General features: G+C 38.1%; 1 protein-coding gene across 1 annotated transcript in view; it reads left to right on the top strand.

Moving 5' to 3' along the window:
- The window catches only part of LOC122787839 (dedicator of cytokinesis protein 7-like), a 4,057,077-nt gene that overhangs the window by 2,265,679 nt on the left and 1,771,199 nt on the right, over positions 1–20,199 (top strand). Inside the window, exon 19 of the mRNA XM_044054755.1 lies at positions 4,496–4,588. Coding sequence (XP_043910690.1) covers positions 4,496–4,588 — 93 coding nt within the window. The remainder of the gene's footprint in view (positions 1–4,495; positions 4,589–20,199) is intronic.

A 20,199-nucleotide genomic window follows, 5' to 3' on the forward strand; every position in this document is an offset into this window, starting at 1 on the left:
CAACTATGCGCCCTGGCTTACCAAATATACCCGACTACTTCTAAAACAAAGAGATAAAGCCTAGGACTCACGGCGACAAAATAAAACAAAAAAGACTAGACAAGCTTACCTGGAACTACAGAACAAAGCCAAAAAACAAATTATGTCAGGCAAAAGGAACCAGTATATAGACATCCAAGCTGAACAGAAAACCAACCCACAAAAGTTCTGGGCTGCCATAAATAAAATCCTGCATCCAGGTAAAACAAGTACTCCTCCTCCAAATATCGATACCATCACCAGTAATATTGCCACCCAATTCACCGAATATTTCATCAAATCCATATTAACCCTCACTAATAGCAGCTCCCCTACTACATATGTAAAACTAACATCCTTACCTGTGGATCAAAACAGCTTCTGTTTACAACCTTATCCCTACTAGCACCATACATAAATATCTGAAGCCCACGAACCTGGCTGCGATTAAAGTACTTGCAGAACACCTCAAGATGGCAGCCACAGCCATCTCATATCCCATCTATCTCCTAATCAGTCGCTCCTTATCAAAACAACACACAAGTTCTCTATGGAAAATTGCCACATAATACCACTTCACAAAGGGGGTAACTCAGTAGAATTACCTCATTACCGCCCAGTTGCCCTCCTGTCTCCCCTAAGATACTTAAAAATGTATACATTACCAAATAATGAAATATCTCCTTACTAATAAACTGCTGTCCAATACCCAACACAGATTCCTTACTAAACATAGTACCACCACATCCCTGATCACTTTTACCAATACTGTAAATTAACACTGTAACACCAGTAACCTTCAGTTACCATCAGTTTTATGTTGTTCTGGGTCTGAAGAAGGTGGAATATTTTTATCACTGAAAGCGCTTACCATATTAAAGTTTTTAGTTGCTTTAGCATTGCGTTATTCGTATTTGCTTATCTCAGCTTTCTCCTACAGATGCAGAAAATGCCTCACCAACAACAGCAAAGCTACCATTGCAAAAATCCACCTAATCTCCACACTTCTCTATGCCTCCCCTATATTCATCAACCTAAATAAAGCAGATTTAAAGAAACTTGACACTTGCTACAATAAAATAGCTAAGTTTACAATGGACTCCCCCTGCAGTACACATCACTGACAAGCTATCAAGCAATAATCCTAGCTAGAACTACCCAATCTGCTCACCTACAACCAACTTTCAATAGCCCATCAAACCATTGATCTAAATAAAATTCCATCATTACATGGCCTACTGAAAAGCGATTCCAACAACTGCCTACTAAGATCCACCAGCAAAGCACTGGCTGACATATCCAAAAGTAGAAATAGCTCTGGTGTGTCCCTCTGCTCTCCTACTATTGCAAAAGTACAGAACTCCACCCACCTAGATATCAGGTCCACCTGAAACAAAAATAACTTAAAAAAACTACTGTGGACCCATTTAAACAAGTCTTGGCTATGCAGTTGTTCTGACCCTGGATAGCTTCACATGTTAATCTTCTGTGCAAGCCTATAAACAGGATCTATCGAGACATTAATCTCAGATTTCTCTTAGTGTATTATTTAATCATTGAAGGAATGTATCCAAATAACTGTATTGTATATTTTTTCACATAATATTATTTTACATTGTATAATTATTATATGCTTACGTGGTTCCCTATTAGAAGACTGAAGATGCATTCTTTCGAATCCGTCTTGGTTGAACTCAAAAGCCTGAAACGGCAAAATATCGAAGCGGCTTTTAAGCTGCTTCGTTACTTTGCCGTTTTTGGCACTGTAGTGCGGTCTTGGAGTTGGTATATTTAAGTAGGGGGGTGTGGGGGGGGGCAAAGCCCCCCAGTTAATGTAATGTTTAAAGTATTTTTTTTTTTTGTTGGAACAGCGATTTTTTTCCCTTGGAAAAAAATTGCTGTTCTGACAGTTTGAAATTGTAAGCTTTCACTTACATAGGGTCGATTAATCACCGTTCACTTTTTTAAGCATTCGGTGATCTAATATAGACCCTGTTTACGTTACAGTAGTACATCAGTACATTGCAACAGCTCCTGTCTTCTGTACTGTATTTTAACAGCTTGTGCATTGTGTAAGGTATTCTCTTTCTGCACTAATCATTGTGGTGCTTTTCTCCCTGGGCCTCTGCTGAAAATGGGATTCATGGCCAGTTGGACATTCCCAGTAAACAAATTTAAAATAAAATAAATACAATAATAAATAAATAAAATGGGGCATACCCTACGTTGGTAGTGCAGGTACTCACATCTATGGAGGGATAGTTGAAATTGCCATGGATTAATGAACCACTGTTTGTGGGAATATTTTCAAGGAATACCAGGAAGTTTTCATGATCGTGGTTCCATGGATGGAAATTGATAACTAAAGTTTGACTTCCCTAAGGTGAGATGGAGTTCTATGAGCTCATGGGTGAAGGCCCCTCTGGGTATCACCTTTTCTGGGTTAATGTTATTGAAGAATACTGAGACTAAGCCGCAGTTACCAAAGGCAAGGAAGGTAGGAGCAAAACCCAGACACAAAGGGGGTGCTCTCCTTATATTTGAACCATGCCTCTTTAACAACACAAGCATAGGCATGTCCTAGATGCAGAAATGCCTCCAAGACAGGCAGTTTTTTTTTTTTTTTTTTGCTAATACTTCTGGAAATGAGAAGGGCACCTTGATGTTGTCCAATTTGAAATTTGATTTCTTTGTTAGGTTGGGATGTTCATTAGATTAATTCTGCCTAAAAAGGGCACAATGGGGACAGCAAAGGCTCTTGAATGAAAGATGTAGGCCATCCTTTGCAAAGCTGGAATGTTGATCATCTCATTCCATGGATACAGTTTGAGCTCCCCTGCAATAGCACCAGTTCCTAAACCCGTTGTTGAACCCAGTCATCTTTTTCTTGAATTTTGGCTTCATTACTGGTGAAAAGAGGATACTGTTCAGAACTAGAGTCTTACCCTTGACTGAGCTTGTGTAATATTCTCCATCCAGCATGTCCATCTGGGGTTTTCATACCAGGTCATTTTCTCCCACATGAACTACCACCATGTTGTAGCATTACTTGCAGGTAGAGATGATCTCGACATCTCTTGAAACATTTGAAATCCTGGCTCCCAAAAAACACCTAAGTGTACTCCTGTCCTATCCTTAATAACGAAAAGTCCACAAAACCAGGCTATAAACAGGAATTCTTACACTCCGCTTAAAAACGTATTCTTGTAATGAAATAAAATGATATAAGCGCTTTAGTTTTACAACCCATAAAACTTCTTCAGATAACAGTGGACTTTTTGCTGTTTGTATCAGTTTGTGTAGTATATTGAGTGTGATTTTAACCATCCTTATCCTTAAGAAGCCTGGTGTGCATGGAGTCTGTGTGTCTAACAGAGTTGCTTATGCGTAGAAGGCATCGGAGAAGTATTTTGTTGCTACATTGATGAGGTGGTGTGTGTTGTAGGTCTATTTAGCACAGTTAATTATTGCTTAATCTTAAGAGCTCTAATAAGCTTGGGAAGTGATTTTTTTAACAGCATAAACATATGGCAGTTTTGTGTTGTCTGTATGAGGAGGCTGCATTCCTGTGGGTGGGGTTATGCAATGCATGTCTCAGGCTTGGAAAGGAATGCCTTTGAATTTGCTAGGTATTTACACATTTTAAAGACAGCATAGCCTAGGCTGAACAGGAGGTAGCTGTTACACTGCCCAAGGACATCAAGCGCTAGAAGGCAAGGGCTATAGGAGGGAAGCTAGCTTGATGTCCCTGCATGATGTCCAGTGCTATTGTTGACAGAATCATGAAGGGGATAAGGGAAAGACTGAGGGATTGTTGAGACACAGACTAACATAACTGGAAACAGACGTGCACACATTAGAGCAATAATGTTTGGCCCAGGGTATGACAGTACCCATCATCTATGAAATGAAGATGTTATTTCACTGCTAACTATGAGAAAATGTTGTCTTGGAAACTCTGCCTTTTATTCAGCTACAGCTCAAACCATTCTGCTAAATGCAGTATAAAGCAAGCAAAAAAAGCAAGAGAACCAATAAAAAAACAGTGTAAATTTGAGACAGTAGTGCTCAACTACCTAGAAATTGCAGCAGTTAAACTACTCTCATTAGAATGAACACCGTTGTCTTGAAGATGGCTCTTTTCAGGTTGGAAAATACAAAATAATGGTGTTACTTGAACACCATCAGGAACTTATAATGTGCAATAAGGTTGATGGATTAAGACTGTGAGAAAATAAACTCACAGATAATGTAATACAGAATGAAAAGGAGAACAATGAAATGAGCAATGTACGTAAAAAGGTCAAAGTTAGCACATGTAGAAAGCAGATATGTAAGACATGACCTATGGAATTCTTGATAAAGTATTATTTTGTGGACACTACACCTAGACAGATGTGATGTATAGTGCAGATGTGTTCAATGGCATAATGATAATATACAACACTTCTAATAGGCTTTTTTTTTTTTTAAATAGTGGCTTCGTCTTGTGCAAGATGGATATGTGCAAAATGGTACATTTGAGCTTCCTGTTGCTTTGGAAAAGCCCACTAATTCATATTTATCTAATGTAAGTAATGTATTTTTCATTTTGTAATCACTTGGTAGCCATATAAGGCATATAAAGTATCAGTGCATGATTGCCATGATATACTGGAGAAGGTAAAGGATTTAGTCAAACTTGCATGGTCTGTAAATAGATCTCCTCACTATACTGCTGTCAGTCATCTACACTGCTTGGAATTTCCTTACTACCATAAATGTATACAGCTCAGACAAGCTCACAAATTCTTATATACCCCTTGTATACCCACTGCGCTCTCATTACTTATATCATGGTACCATGCCTGCTGTCTACTCAGATCAGCAGGCAAATTCCTTGGAACAGTATCCCTGTCCAACAGCTCCCATGATGCAACACTGTACTCTTTCTCTGTTGTCAAACACTTGAACTCCCTCCCATTCTCCCTTTATGAAAATTCTATTTACATTTTAAACGCAGCTAAAAGCATATGTCATTAGCAACAAGATCTGCAACTGTTCATCTCCTCTGGGATAATACATTTGTCATTATCTTCTTACTTCATATCAGTCATTCCACCAGCATGCTTTGCTGCTTCTCCTCTCCCATCTGTTGATACTGTTTATACACTCTAACAACTCCTAGCTTTTATCAACCTTTATTTCCAGTACCTCTCCTTGCTGCTAACTTTACTTTCCTCCTCCTTACTGGGACTCTACAATCCCATTTCTCACCTGTTATGTAAATAATGTACCTTTGTAGCAACACTAGCTTTCTTATCCTTAGTCTGTTACTCTAGTTATTATCATGTGTGCATATTCTATTATGCTCACCTATTTTATTACCTTAATTGTAATTATATTTATTTTTATTTTACATGTGTTGACTGGGATAGTCCGACTGGATTCATGTCCATTTTCAGGGGAGGCTCGGGGAGAAAAGCTCCAAGGTAAGCAGATACAATAAAAACAATGAAAACATATTACAAATATGGTATAGTCAAAGAATACATAAGCAAACATGAATAGACAATTTCAACAGGTTAGAGTTACTCCCTGATGACAGTGAGGGGTAAGTTCAACAGTAATCTGATTAATAGATTTTTTCACATTCATGAGAGTTAGCCAGGCTTGTTGCATATATTCTTTTGGCTACTTAAAACTATGTTAACAAACTGTGTACTTTTTTCGGAAGTCTTTTTATTTATTTCAGAGATAATTCACCAACAAATTTACAACAGTCCAATGTACAAAGTGGATACATACAAAGAATACTGGGTGTAAGACCATATAGATAATTTACCAGCAAGATTACAATAAACAAGCAAATGGCACATATGCAACAGTACTGTTGATAGCTTTGCTTTAAAAAAAAAAATAGTAATATGACTTGATATAAAGATTTTTGGGTCTATATTAGATCAGCGAACGCTTAAAAAAGTGAATGCTGATTGATCGAACTTATGTAAGCGAAAGCTTAAAATATCGAAGGAACAGAAACCCAATTTTTTTCCTAGGGAAAGAATTTGGTTATCTGTTTCTGTTGCTTCGGTATTTTCAGTGCTGTGGTGGAAAGTTATGGGTCGGGTTCAGGTAAGTGTGCGATTGTGCGGATGTGAGTGTTAGGGCAGGTTAGGTGAGTTAGCGTTAGGGCATGGGTTAGGTATGTGTGTGATTTTGTGGACGTGACGGTTAGGGTGGGTTAGGTGAGTTAGGGTTAGGGAGTGGGTGAGGTGAGTGTGCGATAGTGACAGACCTTAGGGTTAGGGTTTGGGTTAAGGTAAGTGGATAGTTAGTGGTGTGTGTATAGTTTAGTGTAGGGTTAGGTATCAGATTTTAGGTGTATGTGTGTGGATTGCTGTTTGTATGATGTGCTTGTGTTGTGTGTATGTGTTTTGGATCAGTGATTTTTTTCCCTAGGAAAAAAAATTGCTGTTCTGACAGTTTGAGATTGTAAGCTTTCGCTTACATAAGTTTGCTCAATCAGCGTTCGCTTTTTTAAGCATTCGCTGATCTAATATAGAGACAGATTTTTGACCTTTAGTTAACCTACAACTATATACAGTATTTACAACTGCTACGATTAGGAATCTCGCAGAGCAGGACGTTTACTGTTTTGTATGTTCTGTACAGTTAATACGAAACTGCAGAATTTACTCTGCTTATTATATTATTACGTATTCAGAGAACAGAAGGTAGTGATTATTATAAGCTAAAGTCTGTAATATCTACAAAGAGTATTTTTCTTTAATAATGTGGTCAATGAGAAAACCCCAAAGCTTTTGGTAGTAGGAATGTTTTTACTAGTTCCTGTTATCGTTTTATGGCAGGTGATGTATTTGAGTTCCATGTTTTTGTATCCCTCCCATGCTAATCTGGATCTATCTAACCAGTTTTGAGTGATGTAAAGTTTCGTTAACATGTAAAGAGTGATAAGAATGTGGAATGTCTGCTTGGGTATTCTGTCTGTGCTAATGTGAAGGATGAAAAAACTCTCATGAAATAGTAGTTTTCCCACATCCCATCTTTTCTAGCCCGACTCTTAATGAGCCCCATAGATTTTGAGCAAATTTGCAATACCAAAGTATGTGAAGTAGGATCTGCATGCATCTTCAGGCAGAAAGGGGAAGAGTTTGAGTTACATTTGTTCAGTCTAATTGGTGTGGAAATAAGCGTTATTATTAATCATTTATTGTGTATATAGTAGATTTCTAAAAGGAGATAATTTAACAGTATTTTCTATAGCATGTGAAACTTGTTCCATGGTAATTTTATTGTTTATTCCATTCCAATATTTAGAGAATAGGGTACAGGCTTGATATTTTATTATTGTAATTAATTTTGTACACAGTAGAAAGTGTTTTCTTTTTATGCAATAGACATCTCAGAATCGTTAATGAAGTATTAACATCTGTTTGCACATCTTCAGGTATGTTTTTGAAAGTTGCAATGAGTTCCATGATTTGTCTAATGATAATAATGTATTTTTTGCTTAAGTTGAAGCTTTCCCTGATTTTGTCAGTGGTTTTATTTTTAAGTTTGCAGAAGTCCCAAATGATGAAGTTTTTGATTAATGGATATTGGGCTAGATTTAACATCTTAGTCCTTATTACTAAGTTAGGGTTTAAATTAATTGGCTGTAATAGCTTTAGAATATGTGAAAGGCTTAGAAATTCCAAAAGTTCTTGGAACATGAGAATTTTATGATTAAGTTATGTACTTTACATTTTTTTAAGTTTGAAATGTCCATGAAGGGGAAGGCTTTGGGGTTAAGTCTGTATTCTTTAATGTGATTGTGCCATAATTTAACCCACAGTGAGAACCAATCTCTGCTCAGTGGGTTATATTCAGCAATCTGGATAATTCTGTTGGAACACATTATTTTATAGTACAGTTCAAAATCTGGTAACCCCATGCTTCCTTTATCGGTTGGTAGTATTAATTTTGTATAACTAATTCTGGTTGTTTTTGGATACCAAATAAATTTGGATAGGTCCTTATTTACTTTCTTGAAAAATGATTTACAAATTGTAATATTAGTGGCATTGAGCTGGTATAGAATTTATGGAAGAATATTCATTTTAACTATTGCAATTTTAGATAATAGTGGGAAATTCATGATGTTATGTTGTCCTATCTCACTGTCATTCTTTGCTGGTTGAGTTCGGAACCGAGAATCGGTTCCAACTCGGCCTATACTAAAGCTCGAGAGCTTCCAATGGCTCGAAGCAATACCCTATCCCATCATGCTTAGGAAGATTACCCAGATCCTGTTTGCAAATACTGAACAGACTAACAGTTATATACATATAATAGTACATAGATAAACATGTGCCACCTAGGACTAAGAAGGAAATCAGAGAACATGAGTTCCAAATCCAATAAAGACCTCTTGATCCTTCAGGAGTGAAGGTTGGGGGAAGGAGGATGGGATGCAAGAATGAAGGTGAGTTGGACAACAAACATGGAATATTATAGTGAGTACATAACTTCTTTATGTTATGTTGTCCTATCTCGCCTTCATTCTTTGCTGGTTGGGACAGTGTCCCCAGCATCTTCTTTCTTGTGTGGCTCAAGGGAACAAACTCTTCAGAACAGTGGATCCAAAGGAAAGGACAAAGAATGAAGGCGATTTGGACAACAAACATGGAATATTATAGTGAATACATAACTTCTTTATGTTATGTTGTCCTATCTCGCCTTCATTCTTTGCTGGTTGGGACAGTGTCCCCAGCATCTTCTTTCTTGCGTGGCTCAAGGGAACAAACTCTTCAGAACAGTGGATCCAAAGGAAAGCATAAAGAATGAAGGCGAGATGGACAACAAACATGGAATATTATAGTGAATACATAACTTCTTTATGTTATGTTGTCCTATCTCGCCTTCATTCTTTGCTGGTTGGGACAGTGTCCCCAGCATCTTCTGTCTTGCGTGGCTCAAGGGAACAAACTCTTCAGAACAGTGGATCCAAAGGAAAGCATAAAGAATGAAGGCCAGATGGACAACAAACATGGAACGTTATGATGAGTACATAACTTTTTTTCCCATCTCTGCAGATCTGGCTTTACAGCCGTCCATTTTTTTAGAAGGTTATTTTGCATATTTGATTTATGATTATGCTCAAAGTTTACCCCTAAGTATTTAAGGGAGTAGCTTGTTTTAGTAGAAGTGTGTGGAAAATAAGCTATATTATGACCCAGGGGGTTAGGTGAGAATATGAAGTATTTTGAGGTGTTGATTTCATTATTTGACACTTTAGAAAAATTCTCACTAGCATTTAGGATTTTGTTTATGTCCGTATTTGGTAGCTGAAAGTATATTTTAATGCCATCTGCGTATGCTGTTAAGGTTAGCTTATTATTCAGAATCTCTGGAATATGGTGGAATGTTCTTTGTTTTATATATAGAAATAAGGGTTCAATATAGAGGGTAAAGAGATAGGGCGATGGGGGAAGCCTTGTCTAGTACCATTAATTATTTTTATTGGGTTAGACTGTGCCTTGTTCAAGAAAAGTGTCGTGGTGGAGGACTTGTCAAGCATTTTAATTAGTTCAATGAATTCTTCAGGGATGTTGTAATATGACAGTGTTAAGTATAGAAAATATAAGTTTACTCTATCAAATGTTTTAGTTGCATCCAAGGTGAGAGCATATCTGGGGTGTTTATCTTTCCTCAGTAGTTGAATAGCTGCATCTAGAGTGAGAGTATTACCCCATATTTGCCTGCCCATCATGAAACCAGAATGTTCAGATGATATAATGCTGGATAGTATTGTTTTGAGTCTGTTGGCCAAAATTGTAGTCAGAATTTTTATATCTATATTTATAAGAGTAGTTGGCCTGTAGTTCATGGGGTTCTTATTATCAGAATTAGGTTTTGGAATGAAGATAGTCTTTGAGTTATTAAGGTAGAAGTCAGTGAAGCCCCTTTTAGTAATACAATTATATAATTTTAGGAGAATGACTGAGAGTTTGGATGCATAGGTTTTGAGGCCCAGGAGATTTATTTAACTTTAGCTTCTTAATTAGATATGTAATTTCTTCAATTGAGAGGGGTGCTTTTAGCAGGTCAGCTTGATGATTTTCAATTACTGGAAATTTTTTATTATTAAGAAAACTTTTACAGTGTTCTACTGAGGTTTGTCTCTGGGGTCCATATAGTTTGTATAAAATTCTACGAAGATATCCATTATTTCCTGATTTGTATTTACTGTTTTGTTGTTATATGTTATTTTGGTTATATTGGGAGCTGATTGGTGTGCATTTATTAATTTTGCTAATAATTTGGATTTTTTTGTATCAGATCTGCATATCTAGTGAGAAGTTTCATTTCTGTAAAAAAATAGTTTTGTCTGTGCACCATATGTAAATCTTTTTGTAATTTCAGCAGATTGTTTTCCAGTCTAGGTTAAAGTTATGTCTCGGTTTCTTTAATTTCAGAATGTAGTTTAATCTCTTTATCCTTGATTATTTTTTGTAATAGGATGCTTTGTGAATTAAAATACCTCTTATCCTCACTTTCATTGCAGTCCATCTTATATCAAAGGGTATATTGATGTCTAGAAAGTTATTCTCTAAGTCATCAAGAGAGTTATTTCCTGTCTGATGTCTAGTTTTAACAAAAGGTCAGGGTTTAGGGACCATACAAAACATTTAACATTATCTTGGTTAATTTTTGACCAGTTTATTTTGAGGGTTATTCTAGAATGATCCAAGAGAAATCTTCAGCACTATAATTAAGCTCTAATTTTAGAAATAAATGTGAGATTAGAAAGAAGTCTATTATAGACCATGAAGTAGCAGGGTGAGTTGTTGTTTTTCTTTCGGCTTTTCCCGGTTAGGGGTCGCCACAGCGGAACTCCGGTTCGCTAATGATTGGCAGTAGATTTTTACGGTGCCGAGGTGCCAGCTCGACGCCCAATCTTTAACGAAGGCATGCCCATTCACACATGTCTTTCGAACGCTGCTGGCCGCGGGGAGGACATGCAGACTCCACACAGAAGGCGCTCCAGCCAAGAATGTAATTTACCTTAGAATTAGTGTCATTTTGAGTTTGTGGGGATCTATTAGCGAAAATTCTGTAACGAGGTCCTCTAATGCTAAAACAGGTTGAAGGTCTCAAGGGTTTTTATTATTTGTTCTGTCTATTGTAGGGTCTTGCACCAAATTCCAATCTCCTCCCAATATATATTCATGTTCTGGGAATCTTTGTAAGAGGTTGTATATCTCAATAATAAAATATTGTTGTTTAGTACAGTGGCCATATAGGTTCAGAAATAAAAAGGGTCTAGTGAGAGGGGCTTTTAGACAGGTAAAGTAGCACCACCTACCCTCTTCGTCCTGACCAAAGTCTAAAATATGCTCTTTAAAAGAGGCTTTGATAATAATAGCCATACCTTTTGAGTTGGTGCAACTTCCCAAAGCTGTTATTGAATTTATCCATTTCTTCTTCATGTCGCTATCCCAGTCACCATTCATTAAATGTGTTTCTTGGACAAAAATGACATTAGCATCAGACTTAAATATTAAGTGCATAAGTAGGTTTTTTTTTTTTCTTAGTTTCCTGAAGGCCTCTAACGTTTCAAGAATCTACAGAACACGTTATTTATTCACAATAAACTTAGGTAACATAATAATCTATTTGGATTTTAACTCTTGTTTTAGAAAGTATGTAAATAATCTGTAGTAGAGACATGTCCGTATCTGTCATCATAGCATCATCAATCTCCAAAACCATCCCCAAGCCTAACCCTAAAAACAATTCACCTAAGGGGAGAATAACACTGAAAACGTGTGGTGTGAGGTCTGGTTTGTTCTACAGTGTGGTGCTTTATTTATGGCCAGTGAATCATTTGTGAGACTGCCAAGACTGTTTAAAGAAATGGAAATGGATTCCAGCCAAAGAATTTTGGATAATTTTTTTGGTTCATCCCAGCCAAGAGAAGGAGAGGGTCAGGGTTCGTTAACCCACGGCAAAGAAGTGTTATTTGTTCTTAATGGTATTAGAGTTTGAAGTTTTATTGTTAATTTTTACTGCAGGTTATTTTTTATTTTAATACATCAATCTGTGTACTAAACTGAGTGAATTCATCTGGCCTGGAACTTGTGGTGTGTGGTCTGGTTTGTTCTACAGTGTGGTGCTTTATTTAACCCTGAAAACTTGTTGTAGTTCTTTAATGGTAGAAATTATCTTCATACGTATTATAACCATAATAAGAAGATCAAGTTTCAAATGTGAATAATAAAACAATAATGTACACAAAGTTCAGATCACAAGATGTGATAGTAACTATCAGCACAAACCTCTACATCACTGCTCTAATTATAACTGTTAATAACCTGGCATAATAAAGCATAGTGCAACATCAAAATCAGATCACAAGAAACAAGTGTATTAAACATGAAAGAACAGCTTAATGCAGATATTTTAGGAGGATGAGTGCCACACACACACAAGTTATGCTTAAAGAAGCATTCATCAAGTTAGCAAGAACTTTAAGGACAATGGGATTAGCAGTAAAATTGTATATAACTATACTGGAACCAACATTTGTTTCCATATTTTAATGTATCAATGTCTAAACAGCCTGGAGGTATTAGGTGATGTATTGTTTATTACTCTATTTGGCTGAGTAATGCCTAAGATTATGTTAGTATACAGCTGTTCAAAAAAAATGAATATCTCCAAAACATTGCCTGTACAGTCATAGGAGGGATAGACTATAGCAATAACCCACGCCTGGGTGTGGGTAATGCTAAATTTACCCACGGTTGGTGTGGTTTGGTCCCGAGGCCCGGACCAAACAAAGCCAACCGTGGGTAAATTTAGCATTACCCACACCCAGGCGGTTATTGCTATTATATGACATTATTTAAGAAAAGAAACTATTACTTTTCTTAAATAATGGCATAGTATAATGCCTGTTTACTGCCCTTCCACAGATGTCTGGCATCCGCGGCAGTTGTGATGTACTGCGCACCTGCGCAGTACATCAGACCTGTGGGCAAAAGCAACGGAGAAAGCAAGATCTCTGTTGCTTTTTAAGCTATGTTAAATGAGTTTAACATGGCGAGACAGTTTAAAATAAGCAACGGACATCTCAGTTGCCTATTTTAAAACTGTCTCGCCATGTTTAACTCATTTAACATAGCTAAAAAGCAACGGAGATCTTGCTTTCTCCGTTTTTAAACACTGTCTCGCTATGTTAAATGGGTTTAACATAGCGAGACAGCTTTAAAATAAGCAACGGAGATCTCCGTTGCTTATTTTAAAGCTGTCTCGCTATGTTAAACCCATTTAACATAGCGAGACAGTGTTTTATAAAATCGAGTTATACTAATGGAAAAAAGTCCGGGCGACCGGACCTTTTTCCATTAGTATAACTCGATTTACAATGGGCACGCTGGCCATTCAGCGTGCACGTTTTGAGGGGATCATGGTATAATATGAAAGTTAACACTGTGGCTGACTCAGTTTCAATCTTATGGTAGAGCATTTCAGGTATTTGTATAAATAGTTGATAGAATTTCCGATAGTGACAGGCAAGTCATGATTAGTCAATGCAGTGCGACCAAGCAAGGCATTGCAATGGTAAGCTGCAGGTCTAAATAAAAATGCAGTACGTACTGAACCTGTAGGAAGAAACAAAGACTCTTGTTTCACCACATCTCATCAACAGCCAATCAGAATGGTAGAGTTTGGTTTTCAACTTTCCATAGTTCAGTTTAATTCCACACAGGAACTATTCTGCGTTTGATTTAATTCAGAACTACAATCAACCAGTTTACCAATGACCACTTTCTTTATGAATGCTGCCTTAAGGAAAGAGGAAGTAAACAAAGAAGGTGGTGTTGCTGTCAATTCAGTCCTGAAGGAAAAATAAACTTGTGCAGTGCAGCCCTCCTGTTTTTCCTTTTGCAGCTTCTTAATGGGAAATCCCTGTATTTCTGGATGACATTAAAATTTCAAAACAGGACTAAAGCACCTCAGACGCCTAGATATCTGTTGCTGTTTATTTTGTCCCTGTCAAGGTTGTTAATTTTTCTTTCAATATTTATAGCATCCAACTCACAAGTGTCATAACAACCAAAGGAACTGCAAGTTGCTGAAGAGACTGTATTAGAGCATGCCATGAGTCAGTGCATTTAGGTTAACTGTGGTAGTTAAAGGCTCTTATAAAAGTTGTTTTGGCTTCAGTAGGTGAGTTGATACTGTATTTATTTTCTTTATATTGGAAGCGCAAAGTATTAGGGTTTGGAATTTTGATGTTTTTATGACTCAGGAAAGCACAGTAAGGAGGGAGCATTTGTCTTTTAAGTTTTATTTGAAGTGGAAGATCTTGTGCAAATTTGATTTTGTCGCCATTCCACATGATTGATCTCTTGGATTTGTGTGTATCCATTATTTTCTGAACATGGTAATGATTCTAGCAGCTTGGCATAAATTTGCCAAGGGTTGTCAGTATTTTGAGATTTACGGAGCGCTGTATGGACTCTATCACTATTTCTTTAACAAGAATTTTGTCATCCAGGTGGACACAGAATATCTGTTTCAGTGCATCGTGTAGCTTTGTCTGATCATATACCTCAGGAACGCTCTTATAAGTACATTGTTCCTTCTGCTCCATGCTTCGAGATCAATTAGCTTTTGATTTATTTCTTCAGTAGCTGCATCCTTAGCCTTTAATTGTTTTTATAGTTCTTCTGTCTTTATTTTGTTTGCTACTGACTTAGCCTCAGTTAAATCCAGTCTTGAAGCAATATGGTCAAAAGTGTTGCCAAAGCTTGATAGCTGGTCTGAGAAGTTTTGGACTGCAGTCTGGATTGGAAGAAGGGCTGCTTTTCAGTTCCTCTATATTGTATGCTGTCTCAGTCTTAGGTTTATTGTTTGATTTAGGAGTGCTGTTTCGATGTTTTCTGCCTTTTTGCAATCATTTCTTTCTCTGGTTAAGTGATCTGTGAGAATTTTGATTTTGTTTTTTGAGAGTCCATTTGCTCGAGAATGGTAGCCATTTCAGAGTGATCTGTAGTTGAGCAGAGATCTTCAAATATGATGTTACAGGCCTGGACCTGTTTTTTTTTTTGTTTTTGGAATAAAGTTGCACTCATATTTACTTGCGCTTTCTTACTAAGCATTAGAATTTCTTCAGTATTGTTATATTAGTAATTTTATTGTATTATTCATTTCTATTTCTATTTTGTGTTGCATACATGATCCATGATTTATATATATTGTAATATTCGTTACTTGTCTTAAAATTGTAGCATAATTGGGAAATTAATAAAAAAATAAACAAGGAAAAAAAAAGCAAAACAAATTGCTTCAGATTTGCTTGCAGCCCGTTTGGAGTCTATTGTGTCTGTCCAGTAATGGTTATAATTGTAGTTTTAAAAGGAAAGGTGTAGAGCCGCAGAGAGAGGGTAGTTGCAGTCTCTCCGCCATTTTGGAAAAAATGACAAATTGTATACTTTTATTTGTGGAGTTTTTTCTCCCCTGGCTTGCTCTGAAAAGGGGCTTTGTGCCCAGTCAGAGTTTTCCAGTTAACAAATGCAATGAAATAAATAAATAAATGCAAGCTATGGAATCAGCCTGCATTTCTAATATTTGTCTCTGACAAAATCATTTGGTTAGTAATCCATAATTTGTGGACTTTCTAGCAATGTGAATCCTGTGATACAGCCATTTTAGTTTATACCACCTGTGATTAGTGCTGATAACCTACTATGTACTAATATGGACTAACATGAACATCGTATATTAATATGGCCTAAGGATTTCTTTATTCTTTGTGTTTTTAGACAAAAACTTCTGAATTTAGTTTTTTAGTTAACCATTCTTTGAGAAGAATTTTTTGTAGCAGACACATAACACTTTTAAAGATTAAGTCCACAACATTATAAACTTGTCTTTCTTAAAAGAAAATTCTGGACTTTGGACAAACCAGCATATGTTCACTGGGATGTTATGACTTCTTAGACTTCAAGGAAGTGAGATAATGAAAAGAGGATGAGGGGCCTAATTTAGCTGCTTATTTATTACTTTAATGTTTAAATGGATAAATGAGCCATACAAAACCCTTTCCAGACACTATACTGTGCCAAAAGAAAGCCACAAGAAAGCTGACAAAAACAATAAGTTTACAATGAATATGACGTACATAAGAACTTGCTTTTTCCAAATATGCAGGAACAACAAATATATCTTTATGTAGGACAGAAATCACATCAGAAAATGAATATGTATAAGGCAAGACACAAGAAAAAAACCTGTAGAATAAGCCCAGTACAATGAGAGGACTCAGTGTGTTCACTAGAGATGCCTAAACTGGTTTCTTCCATCTTCAGCCCTGAAGCAATCATGTTTTCATATATGTGCCAGATATGATTTTATTTTTTTAATTATGAGAGTCTCAGAGAAAGTGATGTCACTAGGCATCATATTCCATGAGTCAAGAGCAAGCATAAGAAAAGGCATTTTGCAATTTCCGGTATATTGTAGAATGAGTGAGTCACTGACTCATGCTGATCCCCTCTGCACATATTAAAAGTTAAGTAGACAGACTCCTTATAATCAGACTTTTTAAAAAGGCAACATTCATTGTTTTGGTCCAAAAGAAATAAATAAAACTCAAGTGAATTGCTTGAAGAACAGAGAGAGGAAAGTTATAAAAAAAGAAGTACAAGAAACCTGATCAAGTCAGGGATGTGCACCCCCCAAAAAAAAAACACATCCTGATCATGTCTATACCAGCCCAAAGAAATTGCAGAATGTGGAGATAACTTGCTAGAACAATCCAGGAAATCACAGAGTGATACATGAAAGTGAAGAGTAGAAAGCCAGGGTTGTGGCTGCTGAAGTAAAACTAGCCCTTGGTAAATGCTACACTAATCAGGAAGATTGTGTTAGGAGGGGAAATGCCCACATCAGTGGAATATTTGAGGGCCAAGAAGGCAGTGAATGGATGGGATCTATCAGAACGAAGCTGGATGAGTAGGTGCAGTTAAGTGAGGGTGACATCCAAATGGAGAGAGCTCACTGCACAGCTGGGCATCCGTATAGGAGAAGCCATGAGCTCTGTGAGGGTCTACCTGCATTCACGATTAAAGAAAAGATTGTGCCCCAACCTTGTAAGCCAGGATATAGAATTAAATGTGTGCACCAGGACTATTGTGAACAACCCAGATGAAAGAGAGTGGTGTTCATCCCGTAAACCCAGATGAAGGAGAGTGGTGTTCATCCTGTAAACCCAGATGAAGGAGAGTGGTGTTCATCCCGTAAACCCAGATGAAGGAGTGTGGTGTTCATCCCGTAAACCCAGATGAAGGAGAGTGGTGTTCATCCCGTAAACCCAGATGAAGGAGAGTGGTGTTCATCCCGTAAACCCAGATGAAGGAGTGTGGAGTTCATCCCATAAACCCAGATGAAGGAGAGTGGTGTTCATCCCGTAAACCCAGATGAAGGAGAGTGGTGTAAGCCAGGATATAGAATTAAATGTGTGCAGCACGCCACGCAGACAAGCTAGGGACACCTACTGTTTCACATATCTGCTGGAGAGTGGTGTTCATCCCGTAAACCCAGATGAAGGAGAGTGGTGTTCATCCCGTAAACCCAGATGAAGAAGAGTGGTGTTCATCCCGTAAACCCATATGAAGGAGTGTGGTGTTCATCCTGCAAAAAAACACTGTTGGCCAGCAGATATGTGAAACAGTAGGTGTCCCTAGCTTGTCTGCGTGGCGTGCTGCCTCTTTAAAGCCTAGTGCTCCTCATCGGGCTGTCCCTTCCCTGCTGGCTTATCTCTCCCGGTTTACCTGAAGCTACGAAGCTGGCTATCTGTACTGGCACCCAGGAAGCACCCCTAACTCCTCTTGAGTAAAAGCAGTTATTGTCCTTTTCTCTCCTGCATTGGCTCTTTAAAGCCTAGTGCTCCTCATCGGGCTGTCCCTTCCCTGCTGGCTTATCTCTCCCGGTTTACCTGAAGCTACGAAGCTGGCTATCTGTACTGGCACCCAGGAAGCACCCCTAACTCCTCTTGAGTAAAAGCAGTTATTGTCCTTTTCTCTCCTGCATTGGCTCTTTAAAGCCTAGTGCTCCTCATCGGGCTGTCCCTTCCCTGCTGGCTTATCTCTCCCGGTATACCTGAAGCTACGAAGCTGGCTATCTGTACTGGCACCCAGGAAGCACCCCTAACTCCTCTTGAGTAAAAGCAGTTATTGTCCTTTTCTCTCCTGCATTGGCTCTTTAAAGCCTAGTGCTCCTCATCGGGCTGTCCCTTCCCTGCTGGCTTATCTCTCCCGGTTTACCTGAAGCTACGAAGCTGGCTATCTGTACTGGCACCCAGGAAGCACCCCTAACTCCTCTTGAGTAAAAGCAGTTATTGTCCTTTTCTCTCCTGCATTGACTCTTTAAAGCCTAGTGCTCCTCATCGGGCTGTCCCTTCCCTGCTGGCTTATCTCTCCCGGTTTACCTGAAGCTACGAAGCTGGCTATCTGTACTGGCACCCAGGAAGCACCCCTAACTCCTCTTGAGTAAAAGCAGTTATTGTCCTTTTCTCTCCTGCATTGGCTGTATGTCCATTTTTGTATAATTTTACTTGGTGTCTATGTCCTCTTGTGGGCGGCACATACTCAGTACAAGCTAAAACTACCCCTTCCCTTACTCACCTGCATACTTTTCAGTCACCTTATCCCCTAGCATTCGTTGTCAACCACTCCTGCCCCTGCTACTCTTCCCTCAACTGTAACATCCTGCTTGTCTTGCCTCTGTTGTTTCCACTCTATCTCTCAGATTACCTCTATCTGGCTGCTGCACTCCTTTTCTCTGTTTCTCCTACCTTCTGTTCCCTGAAAACTGGGTCTTACATTTTAAATACCTGCTTATTTTCTGCTTTTCCCTCCCTGTGCCCCTCTGCAAACTGTACATTTTACTTCCCTATACCTTGCACCTGCTGTCTCCGTGTATTTTCACTGCTCCCTTTCTTGTCTTTTTATCACCTAAACTTTACCTCTTTCCTACTTTTACCTGCACCTGTTGTATCTACTTGTTTACTGCCTGAATCCCTCTCAGGCACCTTAAACAACTTTCCCTTTCTTGCTTCTTAAACTAAGTAGTAGAGATTACTCGTGGTGTTACTTTCCTGCTTAGCTGATTGTTTTCTGCTCTCCTCTCTTAACTGTTTCTGCCCCGCTTCGCTCCCCTCCCTACCCCCTTATCCCACCCACCCCACGTGTCCTTAGCTTTATACCCTTTACACCACACCCCCTCTAACTTCACCTATCACTGACTCTTACATCATCCGCAACTTCCTCTCAACTTTTCCTTCCTCTATCACCTCTCCTATCACCTGACTTTACTTACAGGTATATTCCTATCCTGTATCTTCCATCTAGCTATACACCCTTACACTATAGTCTTCCAAAGTTCACTTGTTTATTCCTGTCTCATAATCTCAACATGTCAACGAACATCCTCCAACATACTTCCATGATCTCTGTAAAAAACAACACTCTAAAAATACTAATTCTTCTACTTATCACTTCCCTCTCTCTCATTCTGCCCTATTCCTTAACCTCCTATGAAACTAAACTCAGTTTCCACTTCAACTACTCTCCTAAACATACAACCTCACATTTCAAAAGTCTACACCTCTCTCAATTAAACATCACATCTACCTGTAGCTACCTCTTAGCTAAATACCACAGATTGTCTCACATAAAATGTCATAACCTCTTGATTAGAAAACTTAAGTACTTTCTAAACTTCCCTAACAAATCCTACTTGCAATACAACCACTCTACCTTGATAGATGGTGACATCCACCCCAACCCTGGTCCATCTAATTTTTCAGCTGAAGCTACACCTGTCTCTCTAAACACTTCTCATGAATCACTAACCTCCAACACAAATACTCTACTCATTGGACACCTTAATATCCAAAGTGTCAATAACAAAATAACCCTATCAGTATCAATATCAGTCTGGAACACTACCTGATGACATTAGTGACCACAACCTAACCTATATTATTAGACAAAAAAATACCTCTTAATTACTCTCCTTTATATAGGACCCTACGTAACCTCAAATGCTTTAACCCAACCCTTTTTAAAACGGAACTAAAGGCTTGTAACTGGAACCCACTAAAAACACTTCCTCTTCAAGAAG

This window comes from Protopterus annectens, chromosome 13.part0 (genome assembly GCF_019279795.1).
Source record: "Protopterus annectens isolate FY-2018-M chromosome 13.part0, PAN1.0, whole genome shotgun sequence".
NCBI lineage: Eukaryota > Metazoa > Chordata > Ceratodontiformes > Protopteridae > Protopterus > Protopterus annectens.